Here is a 25,803-nt window from a genome sequence, read left to right on the forward strand (position 1 = left end):
CATGTTTCCATTAAAATAAGCATTTTGATTTGCATTTGTCTGAATAAGGAGTGGGGAGGATCCGTCTATTTTGTGGTAATTAGCTGTGTTTTTAGTTATAAATGTTGAAGCCTATAAAATATAATACTACTATGATGCCAATTAAGACAAAGCTGGTTTGCTTCATATATATAGCTCACCTAATGTTGAAGTGAAAGTGTGTTGAAAAAATGCGTCCTTGTCATTGAGCGCTGCTGTTTTGTTTGCACACGCGGAGTCACATCACATTCCACATTAAATTCACAGCATCACTTAATATATATAGTAGTAGAAGACATAACTTAATATAGTATATAGGTGTTTGTATTTTACAAAATTAAGAAATTAGTTGAGAGAGATATGACGAAGGATGAAGAGCTTCCTTCACTGATCAAAGCCATCAGCGACCACGAGGTTGCTGGTTTTGATGGCGTTGAAGACCCCCACGCATCACTTTCTGTAAGTTGCATCAATCATTTTACTTACTTTTCTTGTATGCATATAGTATAGTGTTTAAAGACTTTGGCATCGTCAACAACAGGGAATCGAAGCAGCTGAAATCGAGACGCATTCTGTTTCGATCAGCATGCCGCTTTCACCTCTCAAGCACAAAACAAAGAGAGTTCTGTTCGACGACGACAGCACAAATCTGGCCTCTGCTCCAACCACCATGTTTTACTCCCAACCAATCCCAAAACCATCTGCCCTCCACCAGGCCATCACCAACGGCAAATCCGCCCCGCTCCCGCCTCGAATCTACAAGCTCAGAGACAAGAGGTACGACTCTTTCAAGACATGGTCGGGCAAACTCGAGCGGCAGCTCACCAATCTCCGCGGCGGCCGCCCTCGCGAACGAGACTCTAACCGCGTCGAAATGGGAAGCGTCCCTGTAGACCGATACTTCGACGCCTTAGAGGGCCCAGAACTAGACGTCTTGCGTGTATGTTCATAATCTAATTTCTTCTGTTAGCGTTTGCTAGGATAGATAACTGCTCTATTTATCTCACCTAAAATAAAATGATATAAATTGTGTGTTATTATTGTGAACAGCCGTCGGAGGAAATACTTCTGCCGGAGGACAAGCTGTGGCCGTTCCTTCTCCGGTTTCCGGTCTCGTCGTTCGGTATCTGCCTGGGCGTGAGCAGCCAAGCCATCATGTGGAAGACGATATCTTCTACGGAATCCACAAGGTTTCTCCACATAAGCCCGCACATAAACCAGGTGTTCTGGTTCATCTCCATCGCGTTGATCGCGGCCGTGGCTGCCATCTACGCGCTAAAGCTCGTCTTCTACTGGGAAGCCGTCCGCCGCGAGTACCACCACCCGATCCGCGTCAACTTCTTTTTCGCTCCGTGGATCGCGCTCCTCTTCCTCGCGATGGGAATCCCGCCGTCGATCAATAAAACTCTGCCGAAACCGCTCTGGTACGTCCTAATGACTCCCATCTTCTGCCTCGAGGTGAAGATCTACGGCCAGTGGATGTCGGGAGGCCAGCGGCGGCTGTCCAAGGTGGCAAACCCCTGCAACCACCTGTCAGTGGTCGGAAACTTCGTCGGCGCCTTGTTAGGGGCGTCGATGGGGATAAAAGAAGGGCCTATTTTCTTCTTCGCCATTGGATTGGCCCACTACACTGTTTTGTTTGTGACGCTCTATCAGAGACTTCCGACGAACGAGACGCTTCCCAAAGAGCTTCATCCGGTCTTCTTCCTCTTCGTTGCTGCACCTAGCGTCGCGTCCATGGCGTGGGCGAAGATGGTCGGGTCTTTCGATTTCGGGTCGCGGATCGCCTACTTCATCGCCATGTTCCTCTATCTGTCCTTGGTATAGTTCTAAAATTGACAATGATCATGAGAACTAGAGAGTGGTTCAGTTGACAGCAATGCATAAAATATAACCGTATATAATTAATGTGATTGTTTTTGTTGTAGGCGGTCCGAGTGAATTTCTTTAGAGGGATAAGATTCTCGCTGGCGTGGTGGGCGTACACGTTTCCGATGACGGGAGCAGCGATCGCGACCATAAGGTACTCGAGCGCGGTGGATAACGCGGTGACGAAGACGTTTGCGGTGATACTGTGCCTTGTGGCGACGCTTATAGTGGCGGCGCTGCTTGTGGTAACGGTGATCCATGCCTTTATATTAGGGGATTTGTTTCCCAACGACATGGCCATTGCTATAAGTGAGAGGAGGCCCAAATCATCCACCACCACGCGGAGATGGTACCACAGGCGAGCAGCCAGCTCCGACGCCACCGTCGACTACTATCTTAAGTTTTCCGATCCCAAAGACGCCGACGTGGTGGAGACTCAACCAGCTGAACCCTGAGATGAGGACTAAATCTTTTTTTTTCTTGAGTTCTAATAAACCTTTTGTAAAATAGTATGAGGGATTTTTGTCGAGCATAATTGGAATATTGACGTGTCATCAAATGTTACATTTTATGTTTTAACTAGGTTACCACTTAGTAAAAATATGATTACATCATATGAAAAGGCAAAACTTGACAACAAAACCAACTATAGGAATTAGGATGCATATACCTCAATCAAATTTAATTACTATCGAGCAGATGAACCATGATCTGCATCGAGGTGTGTTCTACTAGTAATATAATGTTCCAAATTCATTTTAAGCAATAGTAAAATTCTAGCAATTCAAACACAGGAGCCCTAACTATTTAGAGTAAACCCAAACTCATTTTAATGTAAATATCACTCCTTCTGGTTTTTCTCATTTTACTATTTTGGAATGTCTGTAATTTAAAATCCCGCTTTGCTTTTCTCCATTTTAAGTAAGGGAATCCTCAATTCACCTAACTAATTACACTCGCATTTTATTATAAAACCAATACTATTTTCATTGTTATTTAAAGAGTCAAATAATTTCTTAATACTTGTACCAAGTCAAAATGAGATTATAAATGGTGGATGAAGGGAGTATCAAATAGTGATTTTACTCCAATAATTTATACTATTAAACTCAAACTTATAAGAATATTCTTTATTTAGTACTTATTTTGTCTGTGAATATGAATCTCGTTTTTTCATTTAAGTTCGTTCGCGAATAGGAGTCCCAGTTCATTTTTACTATAATTGGTAATAGGCCTCATATTCCACTAACTAATTCCCCTCACTTTTAATTTAAATTAATACTCTCTCTATCCCATAAAAATATGTGCACTGTCCATTTTTGTCTGTCTCACAAAAATATGTACATTCTATTTTTGAAAAGTTATATCAATTTAATAGTATAGGTTTCACTATTCACTAACATTGCTTTAACTATCATTCTCATCCTCTCTTTTACTTTATCGTACCATTCTCATATCTCTTTCTTACTTTACCAATTTTGTCTTAATTTTCGTGTTATACTCATTATCCATATATTTATGGGACGGATGAAGTATATATAAGTGGGATCTATACATCATTAATTTTTTTCTCTAACATTTCTTAACATTTTTTAAAACTATGAAACTCCTATTCGTGGACGGTTTTATTCATAAAAGTTTTTAAAAATAAATTTAGTTTATTTTAGTATAAATCTATAAATAAGCATATTTACTCAAAAATAAAAAAAATAAAATTAGTTTTAAAGCACTGAAGCTATTTTCTTAGTATTTCATTTTTTATTTTAGTGTAGACGGTAGATGGTCTATGGGTCTTTGGATTTTGTTTATGGGCCCTTAGAGCATCCACTGCGCATTCCGTCACCGTCCCGCCTTCCGTCACAGAGGGACGGAACCGCGGTAGGACGTGTTGCAGCACGACGTTCCATCCCCAGCCCGTCCCTTAGCCTGTCACTTCGCGACGTCTCGCCACGCGCGGAGGTGACGTGGCGAGCTCCCAGGCCATGCGTGACGCCCACTCGCCGGCCCGCGAGTGGGTTTCGTCACGCTGACGCAATAATTCATTTTTTAAAATGAATTTTTTAAAAATATTTTTTATTTATAAAAATTGTTTTTTATATTTAAAAACAATTTTTACAGATAAATGAACACAATATATATTTGATGGGCTTGCGAATTTATGAAACCATTCTTGATTGTTTCTCTTTTATAGAGACATCCTTGAATGTTTTATATTCCACTTTCGATGTGGGACAAACTCAATCTTGGTTGTTTCTCTTTTATAGAGACATCCTTGAATGTTTTATGTTCCAATTTCGATGTGGGACAAACTCATCCTTGGCTGTTTCTCTTTTATAGAGATATCCTTGAATGTTTTATGTTCCACTTTCATTGTGGGACAAACTCATTTTTGGTTGTTTCTCTTTTATAGAGACACCCTTGAATGTTTTATGTTCAAATTTCGATGTGGAATAAACTCATTCTTGGTTGTTTCTCTTTTATAGAGACATTTTTGAATGTTTTATGTTCCACTTTCGATGTAGAATTTTAATTATGTCTTTTTCTATTTTTTTAAATTATGTCATTTTTATTTTTTTAGGATTTTAATTATGTCTTTTTCTATTTTTTTGAATTTTAAGTTGTAATGTTATTTTAATTTTAATGAAGTGCGTTTTTTTAATTGAATTTGTTGGAAAAAATAATAAAAAAATGAAATTGAATGAATAGTAATTTAAGGGACAGAGCGTTGCAGGTTCCGTCCCTTAGTTAAGGGATGGAGTAAAAAATGACAGTAGAGCCCTCAAATAGTAGTTTAAGGGACGGTAGTGACAACGTAGTGGATGGCCTTAAAGCACATTCTGGCCCGCGGTCGGTACGATCAGATGAAACGACACCGTCGAAGCCGCATTAGCCACCATTTTTTAAGTGAAATCCCGGTTTAACCCCTTCTCCCTAACTGTTTCGACAGAGAGTTTCAAGTAGCCACCATTTTTCTCTTTCTTCGATTTTCGATACAAACGAGACCAACCCCCACACAACCTCCAAATTTATAGGCGATTTTTCCAATCTCTCTCTCGATTTATACTCGTTTCTCGCTTACATTGCCTCAAACTCACTCTTCTCTCTCCAGAAATACCCCCTCTCTGTCTCTCTCTTCGAGTTTTTTGCTACCATGGCGCAAGTGGTGGCGACGCGGTCGATTCATGCTTCATTGCTGGCGAATCCTACACAGAGCTGCGTGGACAAGCTGAAGCCGGGTTGTGGCTTCAAAGCTAAGGTTTTGGCTCAAACTGAGAGGAGGAACCGTCGCCGAGCCGTGCATGCCAGCTCGCCCGTCGTGGCGAGGAGATCTGCTACGGAAGTGATTCCGATGTCTCCTGAAGATCTTACCAAGGTTTGTTCTCATGTTTTAGTTTGTGTTGCTGTTTTAAATGCTGAATTCATTTCAAGGTGAATGCTCGTTTCTTGCTTCCCTTCTTCCTCTAATAGTAAGCCTCCGCAAGTAATTTTGAAGCATCGTGGACTTGTGGAATGTGTTAAATTTATGCGATCCGCCATCACTTGTACTTGTAGTTAAGAAACTTGAGTGCTTAACTTAATTTACTCGGTGGAAAGTCGGAAGCTACTCCTTGTTGCCTTAAACTTAGTTTGGAATTCTCTGTTCCAGATTTTGGGATATTGATCGAAAGAAGTGGAGTATTGTTTTCCGCTGGTAGAAATCTGTTTCATTAAATTGATTTAGTTAAATCTGCTTATGCTATGTTGAAGACTATGTGTTGCTTCATTATTGGAGATGTTATAGTTTTTCCATTTAATTTATTTCCTTGACTAGGCTGCAGTGCAAAATCGGTATTCTCAGCTGATTCCCCAACTCGGTGACACATCTGTGGGAGTGTGGTCTAAGCCCATGGTTAGACGCAAGACAAAGATTGTTTGCACAATTGGCCCCTCGACTGACACTAAGGAAATGATATGGAAGCTGGCTGAGGCCGGTATGAATGTTGCTCGTCTTAATATGTCCCATGGAGACCATGCATCACACCAGAAAGTCATTGATTTGGTTAAAGAATATAATTCCCAAGTGAAGGACAATGTTATTGCCATCATGCTTGACACCAAGGCAAGTTCTCTTCCTTTTGCTTTCAAAACTTCCCTAGCGTGGTAAGAATGAATTTATTTTGTTTGTTCTAATTACAGCTTTGTCAAGTTATCAGTCACTTGCGGAGTTTTATTGATTGAAAGCTAGCAGACTACTATACATGTCAGTCCCCTAACGATAAATACCTTAACTATTAAGAATCTAATAGGCAAATAATTATACAGCCGGAATCTTCAAAAAGTAGGGCTAATTTTAGACGCCCTTTCTCGTTTTCTTTAGCAACGATTACATCTTTGAACATTTAACAGGCATGTCACCATGCTAAGTAATAAGTCATGAAAAAGAAAGTTTTGAATTAATACTGTCTGAAGGTCCTTTTTTTGGAGATGCCCTCAAGGTCGATTATATTCTCACTTTGTTTGTTACTTTTACTGACGTGTTATTAAGACCATCTGAGTTCTGCTTGCAGGGTCCTGAGGTAAGAAGTGGTGATTTACCCCAACCAATTAATTTGGTGCCGGGTCAGGAATTTACATTTACAATTCAAAGAGGAGTTGGGACTGCAGATTGTGTTAGTGTGAACTATGATGATTTTGTTAATGATGTAGAAGATGGGGACATGCTTCTCGTTGATGGTACATTATTGTGTTTTTTGTATAATTGCTTTATTGTGATTGACATATTAGGCTATCTATGAACTCTTAAGCTGACGTTGGCCACTGCTTGATTATACAGGTGGTATGATGTCATTCTTAGTGAAATCGAAAACTGAAGATTCAGTGAAATGTGAAGTCGTCGATGGAGGAGAACTTAAATCTCGGCGACATCTTAATGTTCGGGGAAAAAGTGCAACACTTCCATCGATTACTGGTTAGATAAAATAGCACATATATCTGTTATTATATTGCTTGTGATTGCCATGTATCATGTTCGATTTTATCCCCTAAGTAATAATCTTCTGGCACTAATCCTACAGACAAAGACTGGGATGATATTAAATTTGGAGTCGACAACAAAGTTGACTTTTATGCTGTGTCGTTTGTCAAGGATGCTGCTGTGGTCCATGAACTAAAGAACTATCTCAAAAGTAAATTTCGAGCTCTTGGTCAGAGAATTGACCATATAACAATAAGATGGTATTTCTGAAAGTCAGTTGTATTTCTGAAATAATAAGATTTCTCTCTCCTACCTGCCCCCCCCCCCCCCCTCCAACCTCTTCCGCAGATGCTGGTGCAGACATTCACGTCATTGTGAAAATTGAAAGTGCAGATTCCATACCAAACTTACATTCAATCATAACTGCATCCGATGGGGTAATGGAATATAATGGCTCAATTGCTTTGGGAACGATGATGCAACCAATTTTTGAATTTTGTGGAAGTTACACTTGTGCAAATATTTCAAAGAATTTTATTGTAATTTGGATTCTTGCTGTTTGGCAATTATTACCCCTTTAAATATGTATGTTTAATGTGGAAAGTCACTCTGGTAAACTAAAGAATCATACTGTGTGGGATAAAGACAATAGTTTTTTTTTTGTATTTTTAGGCTATGGTTGCCAGAGGAGACCTTGGTGCCGAGTTGCCAATTGAAGAAGTCCCTTTATTGCAGGTAACTCATGAGGTCTTCTGTACAAAATCAGGCCATTATAGCAATATGTTACAAAATCAATTTATTTCAACTGCAGGAAGAAATTATAAGGATCTGTCAAAGTATGGGAAAAGCAGTCATAGTGGCAACAAATATGCTTGAAAGCATGATTGTACATCCTACTCCTACACGAGCAGAGGTTTCGGATATCGCTATTGCAGTTAGGGAAGGTGCCGATGCAGTTATGCTTTCAGGAGAAACTGCGCATGGGAAGTAAGTAATTTTTCATTGATTATGATATTAGACCATTCATTCACCCATATATTATGAACGTAGTTATTATCATTTGCTTTGCATGATTAAATTAGTTGTATTTCTGTATTATATATTAGAGACTTATATTAAAGGATAACGGTAACCAATAAATAAAAACTCATGTAATAATATTAGAATCGGAATCAAAGAAAACATGAACTCTCCTGCCCCAAGCACACCACTGCCAATCTCATTCTTGGATACACTTTATCCTTAAAAGGTTCCCTCTAAAAGCTGTCAAGGTCATGCACACAGTCTCGTTGAGGACTGAGGCTACTATAGTTGGTGCAGAAACTCCTCCGAATCTAGGATTAGCCTTCAAGGTCAGTCTAGTTACTTCTTAAATTGCTTACAAAATGTTGACTATATAGTCAATGTCTTTTATTGTTAATCATTATTTTGCAGAATCATATGAGCGAAATGTTTGCATTCCATGCGACGATGATGGCAAACACACTCGGAACTTCAATTGTCGTCTTCACTAGGACAGGCTTCATGGCAGTTCTACTTAGCCATTACCGGCCTTCTGGCACAATTTATGCTTTCACAAATGAGTGAGTCACATCATTGTATTTGGAACATAATGTTAGATGATATATATATATATATATAGCATTGAGGATTGCAGCCATAACTCAATTTTCATCGTTTTTTCTGTTACAGTAAGAGAATACAACAGAGATTGGCTTTGTACCAGGGGGTTTGCCCCATACACATAGACTTCTTGGAAGATGCTGACGAGACATTTGCAAATGCATTGGATTTACTGCAGGTAGAGTTTCATCTGTTCTTTGGCTTGACTTTTAACTTCTTAAGTTGTTCAACGAAAGCCATCATAAGTTCATAAATTTCGTAGATTTTACATTTATCTTGGTCTTGCATCATTATTAAATTCTAGGTCTTTCGGTTCCTCTTTAGTAGCATACGAAAAGGATAACACGTCTTGTCCTACTTTTTATCTCCTACAGAAGCAAGGAATGGTGAAACAGGGTGAGGAGATTGCTCTTGTACAAAGTGGCAAACAGCCGATATGGCGGTTCCAATCCACCCATAATATTCAGGTTAGGAAGGTGTAGTGAGGAAAGAGGAGATTGAAGATTCATCTTAGCAAGGATCTAACTGGAGGAATCACGGGTAAACTTGATGAAGCAACTGCTATTCAGCTAGCTCATATCATTGGGAGTTTATATGTCTATTTTGCCTTTTTCTCTGTTCCATGGAAACATTTTCCATGTGACTTTAAGCTGGGAATTGTTATCTGTATTACTATTGTAGCAGTGAAGAGTTGCAGGAAGTTTTGTTTGAATCTATCGTGATACTCTCCAATTACGAGGAACCAGAAAAGAAACTGGCGCCTTCGGCAAAGAAATAATTTAGATTTAGTGTTGGGGAAAGCGATTTAAAATACGCCACACAAATCATGTATGTTGATAAATCAAATGAAATATGCAGAGTAGACTGAGACCAACCAATACTTCTCTAATCTCAATATTGTTTAATTATAATCAAACCAGACATAGTTGTCCATGTAAAGACTTGCCAAAGCAAAAAAGTTCGCAAAGGCGATACGCGAAATGAGATTTCACCCTCAAAAAAATAAATTTAGCTTGGGCTTTGTAAGCTACTTAATGGACTTTCCCCTTCAAAAAAATAAATTTAGCTCGGACTCATTATTTTCCTAAAACAAATACTTCAACTGGAACTGGTGGGGTGCGCCGGGCCTATGCAATAGTGCAACACAAAGGCGACACGCGAAAGCCCAGGTAGCAAGCTACCTTAATGGACTTTCCCCCTCAAAAAATAAATTTAATATCGTGTGGGCCAATGACCCACATATCAGATATTAAACTGATAAGAACAGATACTACACTTGATCTTAGCCAAAAGGCCGAGAAAGGTATGAGCTTACAAGCCCAAGCCCTTCTTATTTTATAGTCGTCTTCATCTGTAAAACTATAGTAGCTAATTCGATGTGGGATAATTCCAACAAACTCAAAGCTCCATCTTCGCGGTTCCCTTTTCTTTATTTATTTCTTCTGCAGTGCTTAGCGTCTATATTGAGAAAGTTCACAAAACACTATCAAACACATTGGGATTTCATTTATCTGCTTCACAAGTCCTTTTCTTCTACACCTTCTTGGTCTGGGTTCTTTTTGGTTCAGTTTCCTGTAAGTTCATTGTTTGTACACTCTTCTTGTTTGCAACCAAGTTTCCCTGGTAATGAATTGAAAAATGGACTTGTCTAAGTTTGAGTACCGGGAAAAAACAAATGCAGTGATGACATGCAGAAGCATGATGTTTTGAACAAGTTCACGGCCCAGGCCTCATGTACACAGTTTTGCTAATACCTTGTTAATAATTTCTTTATTAATTGAAATCTTTCAAAGGAGAAGATCAAACTGAATAACTACATGAAAATTCGATAGTAGAGCATATTTAGAGATGCCTATGACAACAAAATGTAGAAAGTGGTGAGATTGAGGGATGAAATACAAATTTTTAGACAGAGTTTTGGCTAGGATTGTTCACTGAGAGCACCCAGTATGGGGGTGATTTTTGAAGAAGCAACTCGTGTGGCAGTGAATTGAGGAAGCTTTTTGGGAGGGAGAAGCAGTTGCAATGGTAGAGGCTTCCTTCATTTTATCTCCTACACAGCAACAAAAAGTGTGGACTTGATCGCGAAGCTCAACATTACTCACAATGGGTATTGAACCAAAGTTACACCCTTCCATCTCCCAGCTTCGACATTGATGTTTGATAACAAGATTGATGTGTAGCCAATTGGAATAGATGATCAGATGCTATCACCTTAATATCCATGATATTACAAACATGACAAGCATTGAGTAGACCTCCCAATACCCTATCACTGGGCTCCACCGGCAACTGCTTAATGTGAGCATAGGTGATGGGGATCCAAGTAATTTAAGATCCATTTCCCAAAAAAATTACCCTTTTATGATGCTTGATCTAGATATTTTTGTGTGATTGATTTTCAATTTCTCAATAAAACAAGAGGATAAAAAGAGACCCAACAACAAAAATTGAATCTAAACTAGAAAGGATGGTAGATTAGAAAAGGAAAGCATGTGTATAATGATAAGATAAAAGAGCTACAATCATAGGACCTTAACCAAAATGATGGAGATAACCCTAGGCAACTTTCATTAGCTCTATCATCCATTGGCTCCACTACTCAATGGATACACTCCATTGATGCATACCTCTACTTGAACCAATCTATGAAATTGAAACAAGCAACCTTCAAGGAAGGAATTGGATACAATTCTCAAAGAGGAAAAACTCACAAAGGAGATATCTTAATTCATTAATCAACCAAAGAAGAAAATGAGATAAAGTCCTATTTATAGTTGAAGGCCAAATTCCAAGAAAAATGCCCACAAAATCTGTCTTGTGTCACTCTACCCGGTCGGGTGAACTTAAGTGTGTTATGTCACCCGGTCGAGTGATTCGGCTCTAACCTCTTCACGCCTTCTGCACTTCCACCCGGTCGGGTAAATGCTTCTTAAGTCACGACTCGGCTCTGCAAAGCGTGACTTCCGTAAAATGGTCATATCTCCCTCATCTGGACCCCGATGGAGGCGTGCAAGGTACCCACGCGAAGCTCTTTCGAAGGCGAAGAAATTGGTGGAATTTTCAGAGCTTTTGGACGCCATATATATAGGCAAAATACAGATTGAAGCCAGCTGCAGATACGAACTTTGATGCACGGCTTCCATGGTCGTATCATCCTCCCCCTTCTTGGAAAGGATTTGTCCTCAAATCTGGGCCTTCTCTATTCCTCGCATCCTCGGGAGGTTCTCTAGCTTTGTTGGATCCTTGGCATGTCTTCTTTTTCATCCTTGGGCCTCAATCAATCCATGGCTCACGCCGAAGTGAATACCCTTGACGTCTAGTACTCGTGGTCATATCGTCCTCCCCTCCTTGGAAAGGATTTGCCCTCAAATCCTGATTTCGCACACCTATAAAATGGAACGAGAGTAAATCAAATATCAAAGTATGATGAAAAGGATTAGGACCACTAACGGCTATAAGAGACAATACTACACCAAAGACCTTGTATGGACCTCCAAATTCATGTTCCATTAAGCTTAAGGCCAAGTCACAATAAGTGTGAAAACACAAAAACATGAATTCTTTCTTGCCCAAATCCCACCCATAAGGAATCAAGATGAATTTATCAAGATATCCTTCATACCAATACTCAAATAACCTCACAAAATAGATACTAGGTGTGGGTGCGCATAAGACTAGGCATTCATTCACAATGTAGTCCCAAACAAAACCAAAACCATTAGATATAAAATTCTTAACAAAAAGTCCATGAAACATCCCAACTCCATTGAAAGGCTTGATTGACATGCAATAAAAGCAATTAACATGCCAAGTCACATAGTCCCCAAGCACTTTATTTCCATTTGGCCTGATCATCCCCATACTAGTTATGCCCAAACTCTTGAACATCTTCACAAAAGATTTGACATTCTCAACAAGACTAGGCATACACAAAAAAGGATCATCATAGTGTGTATATTCAAAAGTAACCAAACAAGGTCTATTCACTAGATTTATATTCTCAAGATTAAGTAACAAAATATCATAAGGAGTCATTGATACATCATTCTTGCTCGAATGAGAGCTATTCCATAAATTGACAAGCCCATATTCAGCACATAGAGTATGTTCATCACAACTCACATCAAGTTTGCAAGAAGGTGTATCAACCAACAAACCAAGTTCATCAAATGGATTTCATTCTATTGCCCCAACAATTTCAAGAGATTATCAAAGATAAGGGAGCAATGTGTCCATAAACCACTATGCACAAAATGGAGACAAAACACAACACTATGCATGTGACACTTTTAAAAAGCAATATCAAGTATCATGAGAAACTTTTCCAAATAAGACCATCAGCAGTGGGGCGCCCTAAGGTGCGCCCTAAGGCGTGCCCTATGGCGCGCCACGTCAGTATTTTTATCCTCCTCCTTCTCCACCTGCAGTGGGGCGCCCTAAGGCGCTCCCTATGACGCGCTACATCATCATTTTGTTGTTTTGTTTAATTAATTTAACTGTTTTCAAATAACACGTAACGAGTAAAAAAAACGACTAAATAACAAGCGGCGAAGTTTTAATAAAAAAAATTACACCATTCAACTAAAAAAAGAAAAAAACTAAGTCGGGCCAATTCCCAACTTCCGACGCAACTCATCGAGTAATGCACGGAGATACTCGGCTTGTTCGGGGTCGGTGCACTTCTTGAGGGCCTTGTGCGTCTGCAACATCGTCCTTGCCATTGACGCTGTAGCTAACGACGCAAACGCTGTGGACGTCTGCGTTGGGAGCTCATCCGGGTCCGGATCAGGGGTTGCAGCGGTCGACGATGACGTCGCGGTCGCCTTCCCCTTGGCCTTCGCAGCCTTGATGCCGGGAGGACACCGGTGTGCCGGAACTCCCTTCATCCACGTACGTCCGGTTGAGGTCAACTGGGTTAGTGCCGCTGCCGCTGCTCGTGTAGTCACCAGCTTCGGTGACCTTCGTCCTCTTCGGCGCACCAGTGTGCAGAATTCCACCTTGGAACTTCTGCTTCTCCCTCAAGAGTGCCCAGATGGCCTCGTGCTTGAACTCGCCGAACATCGACCGGTACGACAACATCGCTTTAGAGCGCACGTCGTGCACGCTCTCGCCGCTCCCCTGTGATCGCGCGCACTTCTCGAACTCCGCCGAGTACAAGTTCACTTGCTTCTTGATTTGATCCCAGTGCTTGCGGAGTTGCTCACGCTTGAGCTTGTACGCGGTCGACGGCTTGACCGAATTGTAGAGGTCTGCGATGCGCTCCCAGTACGCGGTCTGTCTCTGGTTGTTGGCGAATATCGGATCTTCCGATATATCTACCCAACACCGGGCCAAAGTGAGAGTTTCGTCGCTGGTGTAGTTCGTACGGCCGGGGGCGTACTCATTGCAGTCACCGGGAGGCGACAACTTCTACGCCCGCTGTCGGTTCCGCTTCGCCTTCCCCTTGACGGCACCGGTCGCTGCGGGGACGGGATCGGCCGATGCGGTTGGGCGGTGCGGCGACGGCTCCATATCAGACAACCCATACGATTTCGTACTGAAATCGGGATCGTAATGGGTGTTGTCGCCGAACGAACGATAATCGCCGGGTTCTGTACCCGGCCAATGCGCCTCTCCGTTAAACGTAGGGCTATTGGGGCTTGAATCCATTTCGTAGTAATTATGTAAATGTAAGTTTCGAAGATGAAATCGTGTGAAATGAAATATTACAAATGAACACTATTTATAAAAAAACGAAACCGCGTGCCATCGTCCGCGACCTTCACAATGGGGCGGACGATGTCGCGGACGATGGCCATTGTCCGCGACCATCGTCCGCGACGTCCGCAATGGAGCGGACGATGGCGCGGACGATGGCCATCGTCCGCGGTTTAAGTCGCGCCCGAAGCATAGGCCGCGACTATCGTCCGCTGCCTATGCCACACACCCACAGTGGGGGCGGACGATGAATGGCGCGGACGATGCGTGTCATCGGGCGTGCCATCGTCCGCCCATTGCGGATGGTCTAAGCCCCACATAATTGCTCCAACAATTTTAGAACACAACCACAACTATGGGAACAATGTATCCATGTGCCATTAATCACAACACAATCTACAAGAGACATGTGAGTGAAAAAATAATTTACAAAACGGCCATAGAAAATCCCAATCCCATTGAAGGGTCTTACCATTTTGCAATGAAGACATAGTAAACACCAAGTTCTAAAGCAATCAACATTTTCACTTCTCTTGGCTCTACTATTCTCATCGACATATTCATGAAGCTCAAAATTACTAACAAATAAAATCTTAGGCATCTTAGTATGAGAAGAAGTCACCCCAACATTCAAGTTAGATTCCACAAGAGAAATGTCACGTCCATCAATGCTTGTATTTAACCAAAAAGGATCAACATATGGTGCAAAGGTAGATTTAGCATTCAAAGATTCAAACTCATGAGTCCACTTTTTACACAAATCATCAATAACAAATCTATCAACACGAAGGGACTTCTCTAATGTAATCACACTCAATGAATCATCACAAGTATATACGGATAGTGCACTTGAATCTTGGGCAAGGAGTTCATCCACTTGCCCTCGTTCCTCTTGATCCTTCTTCGGGGCGTAGTTTCCAAGCTATGTGCAACTTGATGCTTCACTTCCATGTCCTCAACTTTACTCACTACAAAGTCATCAACACAAGAAGACATACAAGAAGTGTTAGTGGGTAAAAACTTATTTTGCTCACCAAGGGCAAGAGGTAAAGGCTCATTTGGTGTCCACCCAAGATTGGTCTTAGGATCTAACAAACACCCTATACTCACTTGTGCTTGTGGTTTTTCTCTCTTTTGATATGTTTCTTTTCTCTCACCCCCACCACTCTCTCTTGACTTTTGCACCTCACACTCTTGTCTTTTATCAATCTCTCTTGGCTTTTTAGACTCACTTTCACTCTCAAGTCTTCTCTCTCTCGTTCTCTCTCTCTACTAATTTGGTTTAAGCTCATCGAAGAGGGGACATTTCCATACACAACAAGAGGCTCATGTGAGAAATGGAAAGATGATGATATAGTCAAATGACTTGATGGGGTACCCATTTGGTTTGTGTCAACACCACCATGTCGATGGGTAGGTCTCAAAGGAGCTCTATATGGGACTTCCTCTTCAATTGGTCTCTCAAACCCCTTATGGCTAACATTATCTCTAACACTCCTAGAATGTCACTCTCCATGAGACATTGGAGCTTGTTTCCCGCCACGTTCCCTATCAAGTCCATCTTCATGGTACCTTGATTCGTAGTCACCTCTAAATCTATCCCCATAGGGCTCAACTTTCCCTCGTTGGTTGCCCATACCAAATCTCTCATTCTTCCCATATCCTCATCCAAAACGATTTCCCCAACCATGCTCCTCACAATATTGCCACTCATAATTCCCTTCTCTCCCATTGTGCCCCTCCGGCACGTGAATATGTATAGATCCACTTCTTGGAGTAGGGGTCCTTGATGGATGACCCGCTTTCAATGTGTTGAGCTCTTGAAAAAGGACATTGTGATTGGCATCCCCATGTGTTTTCTCTTCCCTCATCTCCTCTCGCATCATACTTAAATCTTCATAGTGTGCATTGAGGCTTGCATCTATCCGGGCTTGGGCCTCTTTAAGCTCGCCCGTGAACTCCGCCATCATCTTCACTATCATGCCCATATAGTCACTCCCGGGTACAATCTCACTCGAGCTTGCCCCCTTATCACCTCCATCCTCGTGGATGTCCCCCATCTTGTTGGATCGAGTGATGGGCGGCATCTAATGTACCTACAAGCACAATGACAAAGACTAGGAACTAGTCTTAGAAATTAGTGAAATAAGAAAGAGAGATTTAAGAAGCTAACTCACCCCAATGTAGTATCCCACCCCCAAGTCACTCACCAATGTCACTCGGTAGGTTTAGAATATAGTGGGGCTAGTATCACACTCTCTCGATCCAATTCTCCCTTGTTGGCGCCCGGATAATTCAATCAAGGTATACGCCTCAAGAAAATATAGACACCAAGTAGTAAATACCAAAGTAATAATGATTAAACATATGAAAGCAAGGAAACTAGGTCTAAGGTAAACACACACATCAAAGAAAACAAGACATTGGATGAAGCTTTTTGCTGAAGTTTGGCTGATCTTTATGAATTTTTTTGGTATTGATCCCCACTCTCAATTTGGATGAATTTTGGTGGATAGATTCACAATCAAGTCTGGATCTAGGGAAAAATATTCATATATAGTCAGATCTAAAAATTGGATATAATTTGTATGGTTTTCCCCAACTATGCCAAAACAGGGCAATGATGTTAATCCCCACAGTTAACTAGGCAAATGGAGGAATTTTTTGATGAACTTTTTCAGGAAGCTAGGTCACATAACATAGATCATACATACCAAATTTTAGTTATAACATAGATCATACATACCAAATTTCAGCTTAATCTAAGCACATTTGATCAATCCGATCATTTCAACAAAAACAGAGCAAAACAAGGAATAAAAGAAAACTCAAAGAAACAATAGATTAAACACCTAGTGGGTACTAAGCTCTAGATACCAAATGATAGGGATCCAAGTAATTTAAGATCCATTTCCCAAGAAATTACCTCTTTTATGATGCTTGATCTAGATATTTTTGTGTGATTGATTTTCAATTTCTCAATAAAACAAGAGGATAAAAAGAGATCCAACCACAAAAATTGAATCTAAACTAGAAATGATGGTAGATTAGAAAAGAAAAGCATGTGCATAATGATGAGATAAAAGAGCTACAATCATAGGACCTTAACCAAAAGGATGGAGACAACCCTAGGCAACTTTCATTAGCTCTACTATTACCCCTTGGCTCCACTACTCAATGGATACACTCCATTGATGCATACCTCTACTTGAATCAATCTATGGAATTGAAACAAGCAACCTTCAAGGAAGGAATTGGATACAATCCTCAAAAAGGAAAAACTCACAAAGGAGATATCTTAATTCATTAATCAATCAGAGAAGAAAATGAGATAAAGTCTTATTTATAGTTGAAGGCCAAATTCCAAGAAAAAGACCCACAAAATCTGTCATGCGTCACTCTACCCGGTCGGGTGAACTTAAGTGTGTTAAGTCACCCGGTCGGGTGATTCGGCTCTGACCTCCTCACGCCTTCTGCACTTCCACCCGGTCGGGTGAATGCTTCTTAAGTCACCCGGTCGGGTGACTCGGCTTTGCAACGCGCGGCTTCCGTAAAATGGTCATATCTCCCTCATCTGGACTCCGATAGAGGCGTGCAAGGTATCCACGTGAAGCTCTTTTGAAGGCGAAGAGCCACCGAAAGCAAAAGGGCAGGAACATATTCAAACTTCTCTATGATATGATCAGTTAAATCTGTTGACACTCCCTTGTTAGTTGCTTCTTCTAGTGGATCCTTTGAACAACCTCGTGACAGCAGGGGTTGTGAATCAGCCAGAACCTGGGGGTTGACTGAATCAAGAAATTCGGTGCAGAAATCAGTCTCAGCAAGAGCTTGAACCTGCGTGGACTGCTCCTCAATATCGTCGGCGCCGATGACTCCATTATTAATATTCAAAGCCTTGCTACAAGCTTGGTCAATGAGACTATCATCTATGGGATTTATATCAACGGAAATATAGTCTCTATTACATCTGTTGTGCTCCTTAGTGACACTATCCACGTACAAGGTATTCATGCCCATACACCCATCGCTAATAATTGAATTGGAACCACTCTCATTAGCCAAATTATTGCGAGAAACAATCACAGTCACAGGTAGAACACCAAATTGATTGACACTTACTTGTGAGACCTCCTCTTTACAATGCGGTGGCTGATGATCGAGCTCCTGATTCGCAACTAGGCACGCCGTTTTGCGGTTGGGCTTCCGCTGGTCCCGGCCAGTCGCCACGTCTGGTTTGTAAAATTTGGGATCGAACTGCTTCTCTACGGCCAACAAGAAATCATCCCAACTCTTACCTTTGTTAGTTACCTCCCAATATTCCCTCCAATCCGATGCTGGGTGATCGAATAAATATTGTGTAAGATAAAGACGATCATCTAGCGGTGTGTAGTGGTGGTTATCGTACGTTTGGATCTTACGGATCCAACCTGAGGCATTCTCTCCGTTGAAACGTGGTGGCTCGAGGCGGAGGCGTGGTTGTGCCTCGGGTTTGATACCCAGCTGTGCGGTTGTGACCGATGGCGGAAGAGACCAGCACCGCTGAGGTCCCGTGACTGGCTGCTGATCCGGCGGCCGAGTATTCCACGGCTGATGTGGAGGTGAGCGCTCGGCAAGGCTTTCCGGAGCCTCCTCGGTATGCTGTCCGAACTTGGCTAGAAATCGCCGTGAGCAGCAACTAGACAGCGTAAGTCCATGAGAATCTCGAGAGCGTGTTGTTGTGATTCCATAGTTCATCGAGAATCTGGCGAAAGTGGATTGGGGAAACAATTTGGAGAGAGATTGAGACAATAAATAGTGTGATTTGAGATTGGTATGAGCGTGATTTTGTGATGTGTAGAAAAATGGACGATTGAAGATAATGTGGCTTGAGTTTTTGAGTGATTTTGGGAGAGATTTGACGTGGGTTTGAGGGATTTTGAGAGATCAATTTTGATGGAGGAAGAGTAATCGATGTAAGCACCAATTGATAGAATCTCGTTCTATTGAGATTGAGCACACACGTTTATAATGAGATCAAAAGGAAGATAAATTCTAGTTAAGGTGCTAGGGGCGATTTCCGCCAGAACCCGGAACGAGAATAATTTGTTTATTATTTCTCAATGAATCAAAATACAATAGAATTCTATTATATAGAATTCTAAACCCTAACATATGTCTTGTTAATCAAGAAACATAATTAAAATTAAAGATTACAAAAGATTTAGAAAATGCATAAAGATAATTAACTAAAATAAAAGATATGCTAAAATATTGGAGATGATTTTCGGTGAGATTTGCCCTATCAGCATACATATTGATCAAGCCATTCTCCACTTGACAAATTAGATTTCAGCCCTTGAATTCAACGTAGAAGCTAAGTATTCACTTTCATAGTGACAGAGCAGAAAGATCTCCACAAGCCGGAAGAACCCTAGCTCTGGTAATCAAATCAGCTTCTATCCCCCTTAGTAGAGACCAACTGCGTCATTAGACAAAACATTATTTGTATAGATGGAAATCATCACATTTCATACCACTAACTCCTTCCAAGCCATATTGAATCACAAGCATGACATTTTCGATAGTCACAACCAGAGAGAGACTATATGCATCATCCTGCACAACTAATAACTTTATTTCTTGACACACCTCTAGTGCTTCACCAAAGAGTTCCAAGACACAATACATGGCAACAAGACCATTACCAGTAGACAGGAGGAGAATGCATGTGCACCCCAAAACGGGTATTTTCCAACGGTAACATGCAATGATTACTCACATAACTTCTAATCATGACATTTCAAATGACACTATTTCTCTCCGCATCAGCTTCATAGCCAGGGACACGTCGGAGCACAGATTAGGGTCGGAAACGATCCGGGCATGGAGTTTTACTAATGTATCGATATGATATGAGTGGGTCTGGGCGTGGATGATAAAAGCACATGGGTTGGAAGTGGCGGGAAAGTCGTTGCATGTTATTGTTAATTTATTTCATCCGAACGTGGTAGTTTATTGCAATTTTTCTTAAAGTTGATGATTTAATGTGCAGGATAATGTTATTGTCTCATTAAATAGGTGATCTTACTCGTCATATATATTCTACAATGATCTACACTCACATTTCTTCATTAATTTAATCATGTAATACTAACATTTAAAATATTTTTACCACCGGAGAAGTCAAACCTTGCTCGTTGCTATACTTTTTTCTTGTAAATTTTAACAGCTTCTAATAGCTTTGATAGTAAGTGTAAGGGGACCCCAACGTCATGCAGCAGGTGAAATATTGAGGCGGTGCTTGTGGAAAAGTTAATCAATTACTAGTGTGCATGAAAATAACTGTCGTGGAATTTTATAAATACATAGTATAAAATTTACTTAAGTAGCAGAAATTAATCTTGAACATCAATTAAAATATTGATATGATGTGTCTTACAACTAGGCATAATATAAAAAAAATGGCATGGTATACAGCCATATATGAATTGATATTTAAATATAAGTATGGCCATGTGTACATGTGTGCGCTTGGTTCACGTACGCAAAATATTCATAATAGTTATCGATCTTACGTGATATTGACCATAATGTTTAATTAATATTATGTAGAAAAGTAAACACGTAGTGATAATGATATTTTATATTTGTAGAAAAAAGAAATTAATTATTGGGGAGGACAGGGCCTCATTGAGTAACTTGTACTCTAAATTCAGTTATTTTAGGAACCACATTCATTAAGGCATCGTTGTTATACTTGAAGATAGCACATATTCAGCCTTGCTTGTCAAATTTAAAAGTAACTATACTAGTGGTAATTTACTGTTGCATAACCTTGATTCGGGTTTTCTTATAAAAGGACCGAACTAGTATTGGTTGAATAGATAAGGATAAACATACATTTTCTAGTAAAATTGCGTATATATAGAGCATTTCGACCCTAGAGACAACCTCCACAACCCAAATAAAGATCTGCACTATAATATGAGAGTGCTGCGGTGCAGTTTACGTGAGCTGTGTCATATTTAGGGGTGGGTCGATACGATATATCGTATCGAAAACGTTGTATCGTATATCGTATCGAAATATCGATATGAAAGAATTTCATATCGTTATCGTATCGAAAGTTTCGATATATCGAATTTCGATATATCGAACTTTCGATATGGAGGATATCTATATCGTTATCGTATCGATATTTCGATATATCGTACCGAAATTCGATATATCGAAAATATCGATATATATCGTATATTCGATATAAAACGATATATCGCGATATAAGGAAATTCATATCGTTATCGTATCGAAAACTTACGATACGGTATTGTTTCGTATCGAAAATTACGATATATCGAAAATCCGATAATTTTTCGATATTTTTCAATACGATACGAGCGATATATCATTTTTTCGATATTTTTCTCCGGCCCTAGTCATATTTCCATATTAGTAGTACATTGGGCAGTTGAAGTCGTTAGTTTGGCGAGCACGTGCTGCCCCCACTCTTGGCGCCCCATTTTAGCACCACAACTGCACTCATATCTGTAAACTACTACGACTCTATCTATATGCCAACAATTCCTTTCTTTATTTAATGCCACCATTTATTGCTCGGTCCCCCCACCACTTCCTTCCCTACCCTCAACCAACTTCTCTCTTCCTTAATCTCCCATCTCTCTGTTTTTTACTTTTTATTTTGGTGGACTTAATTTCTGCAACCGCCGCTTTCATTACATTCTGATCAATTCTCGGTTGTTGCGTAATAAACCTCCCTGCTCTCTTCTGCCTTGCAGGTTAGGACTACTATTTTATTTCTCTCTTTCTACTGTTTTATTCAAATTCTTCAGTTCCATTCCATACATGATTTTTCATAGTATTGGTTATGATAATCAGTTTAATTAGAGAGAAATTAGAAATACACACACGTTACTTGTTTTCTTTTGGATTTTGGTTGGTTGACCTAACGTTATTTAGAATATTCAAAATAACGGCTAACACATTGAATTTTTTTTCTTTTTTCTCCGAAATTTACAGCCATGGCAGATATACATCCACACTAGTAGTATTTGAGTTTGAGGTTTGTCTGGCATAAAAAATGGGCCTCAGGTTCATCCTCTCAGCAATTCTGGTCTACTGCGCTACTATGTGGTCGCCTGCATCAACGGAGCCCGTTGACGACAAACGGGCTCTGCTTGATTTCTTAGACAGCGTTAACCACTCACGGAAGCTGAATTGGGATAACACCACCTCTGCTTGCAGTAGCTGGACTGGAATCACCTGCAGCCGTGATAGTTCAAGCGTGATAGCCGTCCGATTACCCGGCGTCGGACTCAAAGGCGTCATCCCTTCCAACACGCTCAGCCGTTTATCTCATCTTCAAATCCTGAGTTTGAGATCCAACGGCCTCACTGGCTCCTTCCCTGCTGATCTTCTGCAGCTTCCCGATTTGATCGGTCTTCATCTCCAGAGCAACGGTTTTGAAGGTCCCTTGCCGTCGGATTTGTCGCTCTGGAAGAATCTGACGGTGTTGAATTTATCGGAGAATGATTTCAACGGAAGCATCCCGTCTTCGTTTGTGAATTTGACTCATCTCACTCTTTTGAATCTCGCTAATAACTCTTTATCTGGAGATGTTCCTGACATCAATCTCCCCAGTCTGCAGTTTCTCGACTTGTCCAACAACAATCTCACCGGCGTCCTGCCTCGATCACTCTCGAGATTCCCGAGTTCATCATTCTCCGGCAACAACTTGTCGACTCCGGTTCAGACTCCATCTCCGTCTCCGTCTCCACTTCCTCTGCCGCCGATGAGGCATTCATCCAAGTTTAGTGAGACTGCCGTGTTGGGAATCATCATCGGTAGTTGTGTGTTGGCGTTTGTGTCGATCGCCCTTCTGTTGATCGTAACCAACAGAAAGGGAGACGAGGATGGTGAGATCTTAACCACTGTAAAGAAAGAGAAGCCGGTGAAGAAGATGACTCCGGATGGGAATAGCAAGCTTGTGTTTTTTGAAGGGAGCAATCTTGCATTCGACCTCGAGGATCTGTTGAGGGCGTCTGCCGAGGTGCTCGGGAAGGGCACGTTTGGGACGACGTATAAGGCGGCTTTGGAGGATGCCACCATCATTGCGGTGAAGAGATTGAAGGAGGTCGTCGTGGGGAGGAAGGAGTTCGAGCAGCAGATGGAGATTGCCGGAAGCATCAAGCATGAGAATGTGGCTACTTTGAGAGCTTACTACTATTCCAAGGACGAAAAGCTTATGGTTTACGACTATTACAATCAAGGCAGTGCCTCCTCTTTGCTACACGGTATGATTTAACTCATCTATTTTGGCCTAAAATGTGTGTTTATCTTCCCTGCCGAACTTCCCCTTAAGGTTAGCGATTATTAATCTTTGATGTGTTGTTATGATCATCAGCGAGGAGAGGTGGCAACCGCGTTCCTCTAGACTGGGAAACGCGCCTCAGGATTGCAACGGGCGCAGCGAGGGGGATCGCGTGCATCCACACGCAGAATAGTGGGAAGCTTGTTCATGGGAATGTGAAGGCCTCCAACATCTTTCTAAACCCCAAGCATTTCGGCAGTGTGTCTGATCTCGGGTTAGCAACGGTGATGAGCCCGGTTGCGGCGCCAGCAACGCGGAGTGCTGGGTACCGAGCACCAGAGGTCACGGACACTAGGAAGGCGTCGCAGGCGTCTGATGTCTACAGCTTTGGAGTAGTCCTGCTCGAGCTTCTGACTGGGAAGTCTCCGGTTGCTGGGGAGGAGGCGGTCCATCTCGTGAGATGGGTTCATTCTGTTGTTAGGGAGGAATGGACGGGTGAGGTGTTCGACGTGGAGCTGCTGAGGTATCCGAATATAGAGGAAGAGATGGTGGCGATGCTGCAAATAGGCATGGCCTGCGTGGCCAGAGTGGCAGCCCAGAGACCGAAAATCGAAGACGTGGTGAGGTTACTGGAGGACATTAGAGGAAGAAGTAGCACTCAATCTGCTGGAACAAGATCTCCAGCTTCAACTCCGGCTCCAACGCCGCCTCTCACGCAGATCGGATCACCTTCCAATCGTGATTAGATTCTTGCTTGTAAACTTCTTTAACCACTTTTTTATTCTTTCACTACTATTGTTCTTTAATTCTTAACTTATCATTTCACCACTGCTTGCGCTAAGTTACAGGTCATTACTTAGTTTGTATTATTGATTTTCTTTTACAATTCGGTGCCCAGAGAATTGTCGATTCAGTGCAGAAATGCAAAGCAAGGTTCATCTATATAAGTTTTTCAATGTTTGTTTATGTACTCTCTCATACTTCTTGATTTTACATAGGGAATGGGAGAAAGTAAAAAAAAATAATAGTATTGATTTATAAGCTAAATACTACTCTTAGTACTTTTGCAATCATACCAAGGAGTACATAAAATACAGCAACAAATTTCAAAAGTGACAAAGTTTGTGCAATGCGCACAGGGGGGGAATTCAATAGTCGATCAAATTACTTTAGATACAACAAATAATAAGCATCCTAATTTTACATGTTGATCTACTATATATATATATACCCACAGTAAGTTCTGCATCTCTTGCTTGTCAGTAAGCAGAGGAAACATTTTGCTCAAAATCAAACAAGATACATGAAACAATTCGGTAAGGCCAATTGATCGTGACTCTGTGATCGCAACTTACGACTCTGCTACACCAAACATACTTCCTACAAGTACCAGATATCGACGTTGTATGGGCAATTCATCTCTGAACAATTCTTGTTTTAACACCACCTAAGATAGTGCAAGGAAATCATCAAAATGTGAGCAGAATCAAAGCATATACAACATCAAGTCTACTGCATAAAATTGAAGACATGTAAATTTGAAACAAACCTTCTACTTCCTCAAACTGGACTTCCTTCACTACTTCTGCAGCTGCATTGTACTCAAATCTGCAGGCATTGAAATCAAATACAGTTAGGCGATGCTCAAGAGCAACTAGAAGCTCTATCATTTGATCTTTCTTTTATAGTGCATATGGAGTTTATCTACATGTTTTAGAGCACATAACCAATCGTACGATCCTCAAAACAAAGATATTAGATAGGCTTAATGTAAAAATGACTAAAATGGAGCAATGTGTCTTACTCTAGGGAGCAGACAAGTTTGTTTTGTGTTACGCTACGCATGGCACTAGTGCCCTATAAGAAAACTCATATTTCAAAGCCTGTAACCCATTGCCCACATAACCCACTATCTGTCTATTAAGCGTAAATGTTATGGTTTGTTAACTTATTACTAAAGTCCAAGTGTAGCAAGATAACAGCAAACCGGTGCTGCAGAGCAGTAGCAAGTACATCTCAAGTCGAAAGAATGATGATTATCCTCAATGTTGGGGAAGTAAAACAGAAGAGTATAAATAGAAGGGAGTCTCCAACACCTTACAAGAGTACTATTCCAAGTGTGTAAAAGATCTAATCTGTTTCTACTATGTTGATAACAAGAAATAATAGCTACCTGAACAATTACAACACATTCTTTTGTTGCCATATAATGATAGCAACTATCAAAAGAAACCCCTATTACTCAGTTGCCCTACATACGATCATCAGTAACTCACAATTGTAACAAACACCATTATGTTTATGTCTAATTTGTTGATCTTTATCTATG

At 40.9% G+C, this 25,803-nt stretch overlaps 3 protein-coding genes, 1 long non-coding RNA gene and 1 other non-coding gene across 5 annotated transcripts; 3 read left to right on the top strand and 2 right to left on the bottom strand.

Moving 5' to 3' along the window:
• Nucleotides 1-356: 356 nt before the first annotated feature.
• On the top strand, nucleotides 357-2,451 carry LOC121789533 (S-type anion channel SLAH3-like). The gene is made up of 4 exons (XM_042187972.1): nucleotides 357-477; nucleotides 560-958; nucleotides 1,069-1,839; nucleotides 1,947-2,451. Exons 1-4 carry the CDS (start codon nucleotides 379-381, stop codon nucleotides 2,340-2,342), a joined length of 1,665 nt encoding a protein of 554 aa, XP_042043906.1. The 5' UTR covers nucleotides 357-378; the 3' UTR covers nucleotides 2,343-2,451.
• Nucleotides 2,452-4,865: 2,414 nt separating this feature from the next.
• LOC121789532 (plastidial pyruvate kinase 2-like) lies at nucleotides 4,866-9,176 on the top strand. The gene is made up of 12 exons (XM_042187971.1): nucleotides 4,866-5,260; nucleotides 5,699-5,986; nucleotides 6,435-6,600; nucleotides 6,701-6,835; nucleotides 6,942-7,052; nucleotides 7,190-7,278; nucleotides 7,514-7,576; nucleotides 7,653-7,828; nucleotides 8,091-8,193; nucleotides 8,276-8,424; nucleotides 8,534-8,642; nucleotides 8,839-9,176. Exons 1-12 carry the CDS (start codon nucleotides 5,039-5,041, stop codon nucleotides 8,944-8,946), a joined length of 1,719 nt encoding a protein of 572 aa, XP_042043905.1. The 5' UTR covers nucleotides 4,866-5,038; the 3' UTR covers nucleotides 8,947-9,176.
• Nucleotides 9,177-9,575: 399 nt separating this feature from the next.
• Nucleotides 9,576-9,771, bottom strand: LOC121789536. Its single transcript, XR_006048062.1, has one exon. It is a non-coding gene; the product is annotated as a U2 spliceosomal RNA (small nuclear RNA).
• Nucleotides 9,772-21,757: 11,986 nt separating this feature from the next.
• LOC121789535 (probable inactive receptor kinase At4g23740) lies at nucleotides 21,758-24,352 on the top strand. The gene is made up of 3 exons (XM_042187974.1): nucleotides 21,758-21,942; nucleotides 22,184-23,457; nucleotides 23,568-24,352. Exons 2-3 carry the CDS (start codon nucleotides 22,245-22,247, stop codon nucleotides 24,218-24,220), a joined length of 1,866 nt encoding a protein of 621 aa, XP_042043908.1. The 5' UTR covers nucleotides 21,758-21,942; nucleotides 22,184-22,244; the 3' UTR covers nucleotides 24,221-24,352.
• Nucleotides 24,353-24,617: 265 nt separating this feature from the next.
• On the bottom strand, nucleotides 24,618-25,631 carry LOC121789534. Its single transcript, XR_006048061.1, has 2 exons — nucleotides 25,024-25,631; nucleotides 24,618-24,921 (listed from the first exon to the last, which is right to left on the bottom strand). It is a non-coding gene; the product is annotated as an uncharacterized LOC121789534 (long non-coding RNA).
• Between the last annotated feature and the right edge of the window lie 172 nt (nucleotides 25,632-25,803).

Source organism: Salvia splendens, unplaced genomic scaffold, assembly GCF_004379255.2.
Source record: "Salvia splendens isolate huo1 unplaced genomic scaffold, SspV2 ctg270, whole genome shotgun sequence".
NCBI lineage: Eukaryota > Viridiplantae > Streptophyta > Magnoliopsida > Lamiales > Lamiaceae > Salvia > Salvia splendens.

Excerpts from the sequence above, each read along its gene's own strand:
- LOC121789532 (XM_042187971.1), top strand. The coding sequence starts at position 5,039 with ATGGCGCAAGTGGTGGCGACGCGGTCGATTCATGCTTCATTGCTGGCG. Across the intron at positions 5,987-6,434 it reads CCATCATGCTTGACACCAAG|GGTCCTGAGGTAAGAAGTGG; the intron begins GCAAGTTCTCTT and ends TTCTGCTTGCAG. Across the intron at positions 7,279-7,513 it reads TCATAACTGCATCCGATGGG|GCTATGGTTGCCAGAGGAGA; the intron begins GTAATGGAATAT and ends TTGTATTTTTAG.
- LOC121789533 (XM_042187972.1), top strand. The coding sequence starts at position 379 with ATGACGAAGGATGAAGAGCTTCCTTCACTGATCAAAGCCATCAGCGAC. Across the intron at positions 959-1,068 it reads CAGAACTAGACGTCTTGCGT|CCGTCGGAGGAAATACTTCT; the intron begins GTATGTTCATAA and ends TATTGTGAACAG. Across the intron at positions 1,840-1,946 it reads TGTTCCTCTATCTGTCCTTG|GCGGTCCGAGTGAATTTCTT; the intron begins GTATAGTTCTAA and ends TTTTTGTTGTAG.
- LOC121789535 (XM_042187974.1), top strand. The coding sequence starts at position 22,245 with ATGGGCCTCAGGTTCATCCTCTCAGCAATTCTGGTCTACTGCGCTACT. Across the intron at positions 23,458-23,567 it reads TGCCTCCTCTTTGCTACACG|CGAGGAGAGGTGGCAACCGC; the intron begins GTATGATTTAAC and ends TATGATCATCAG.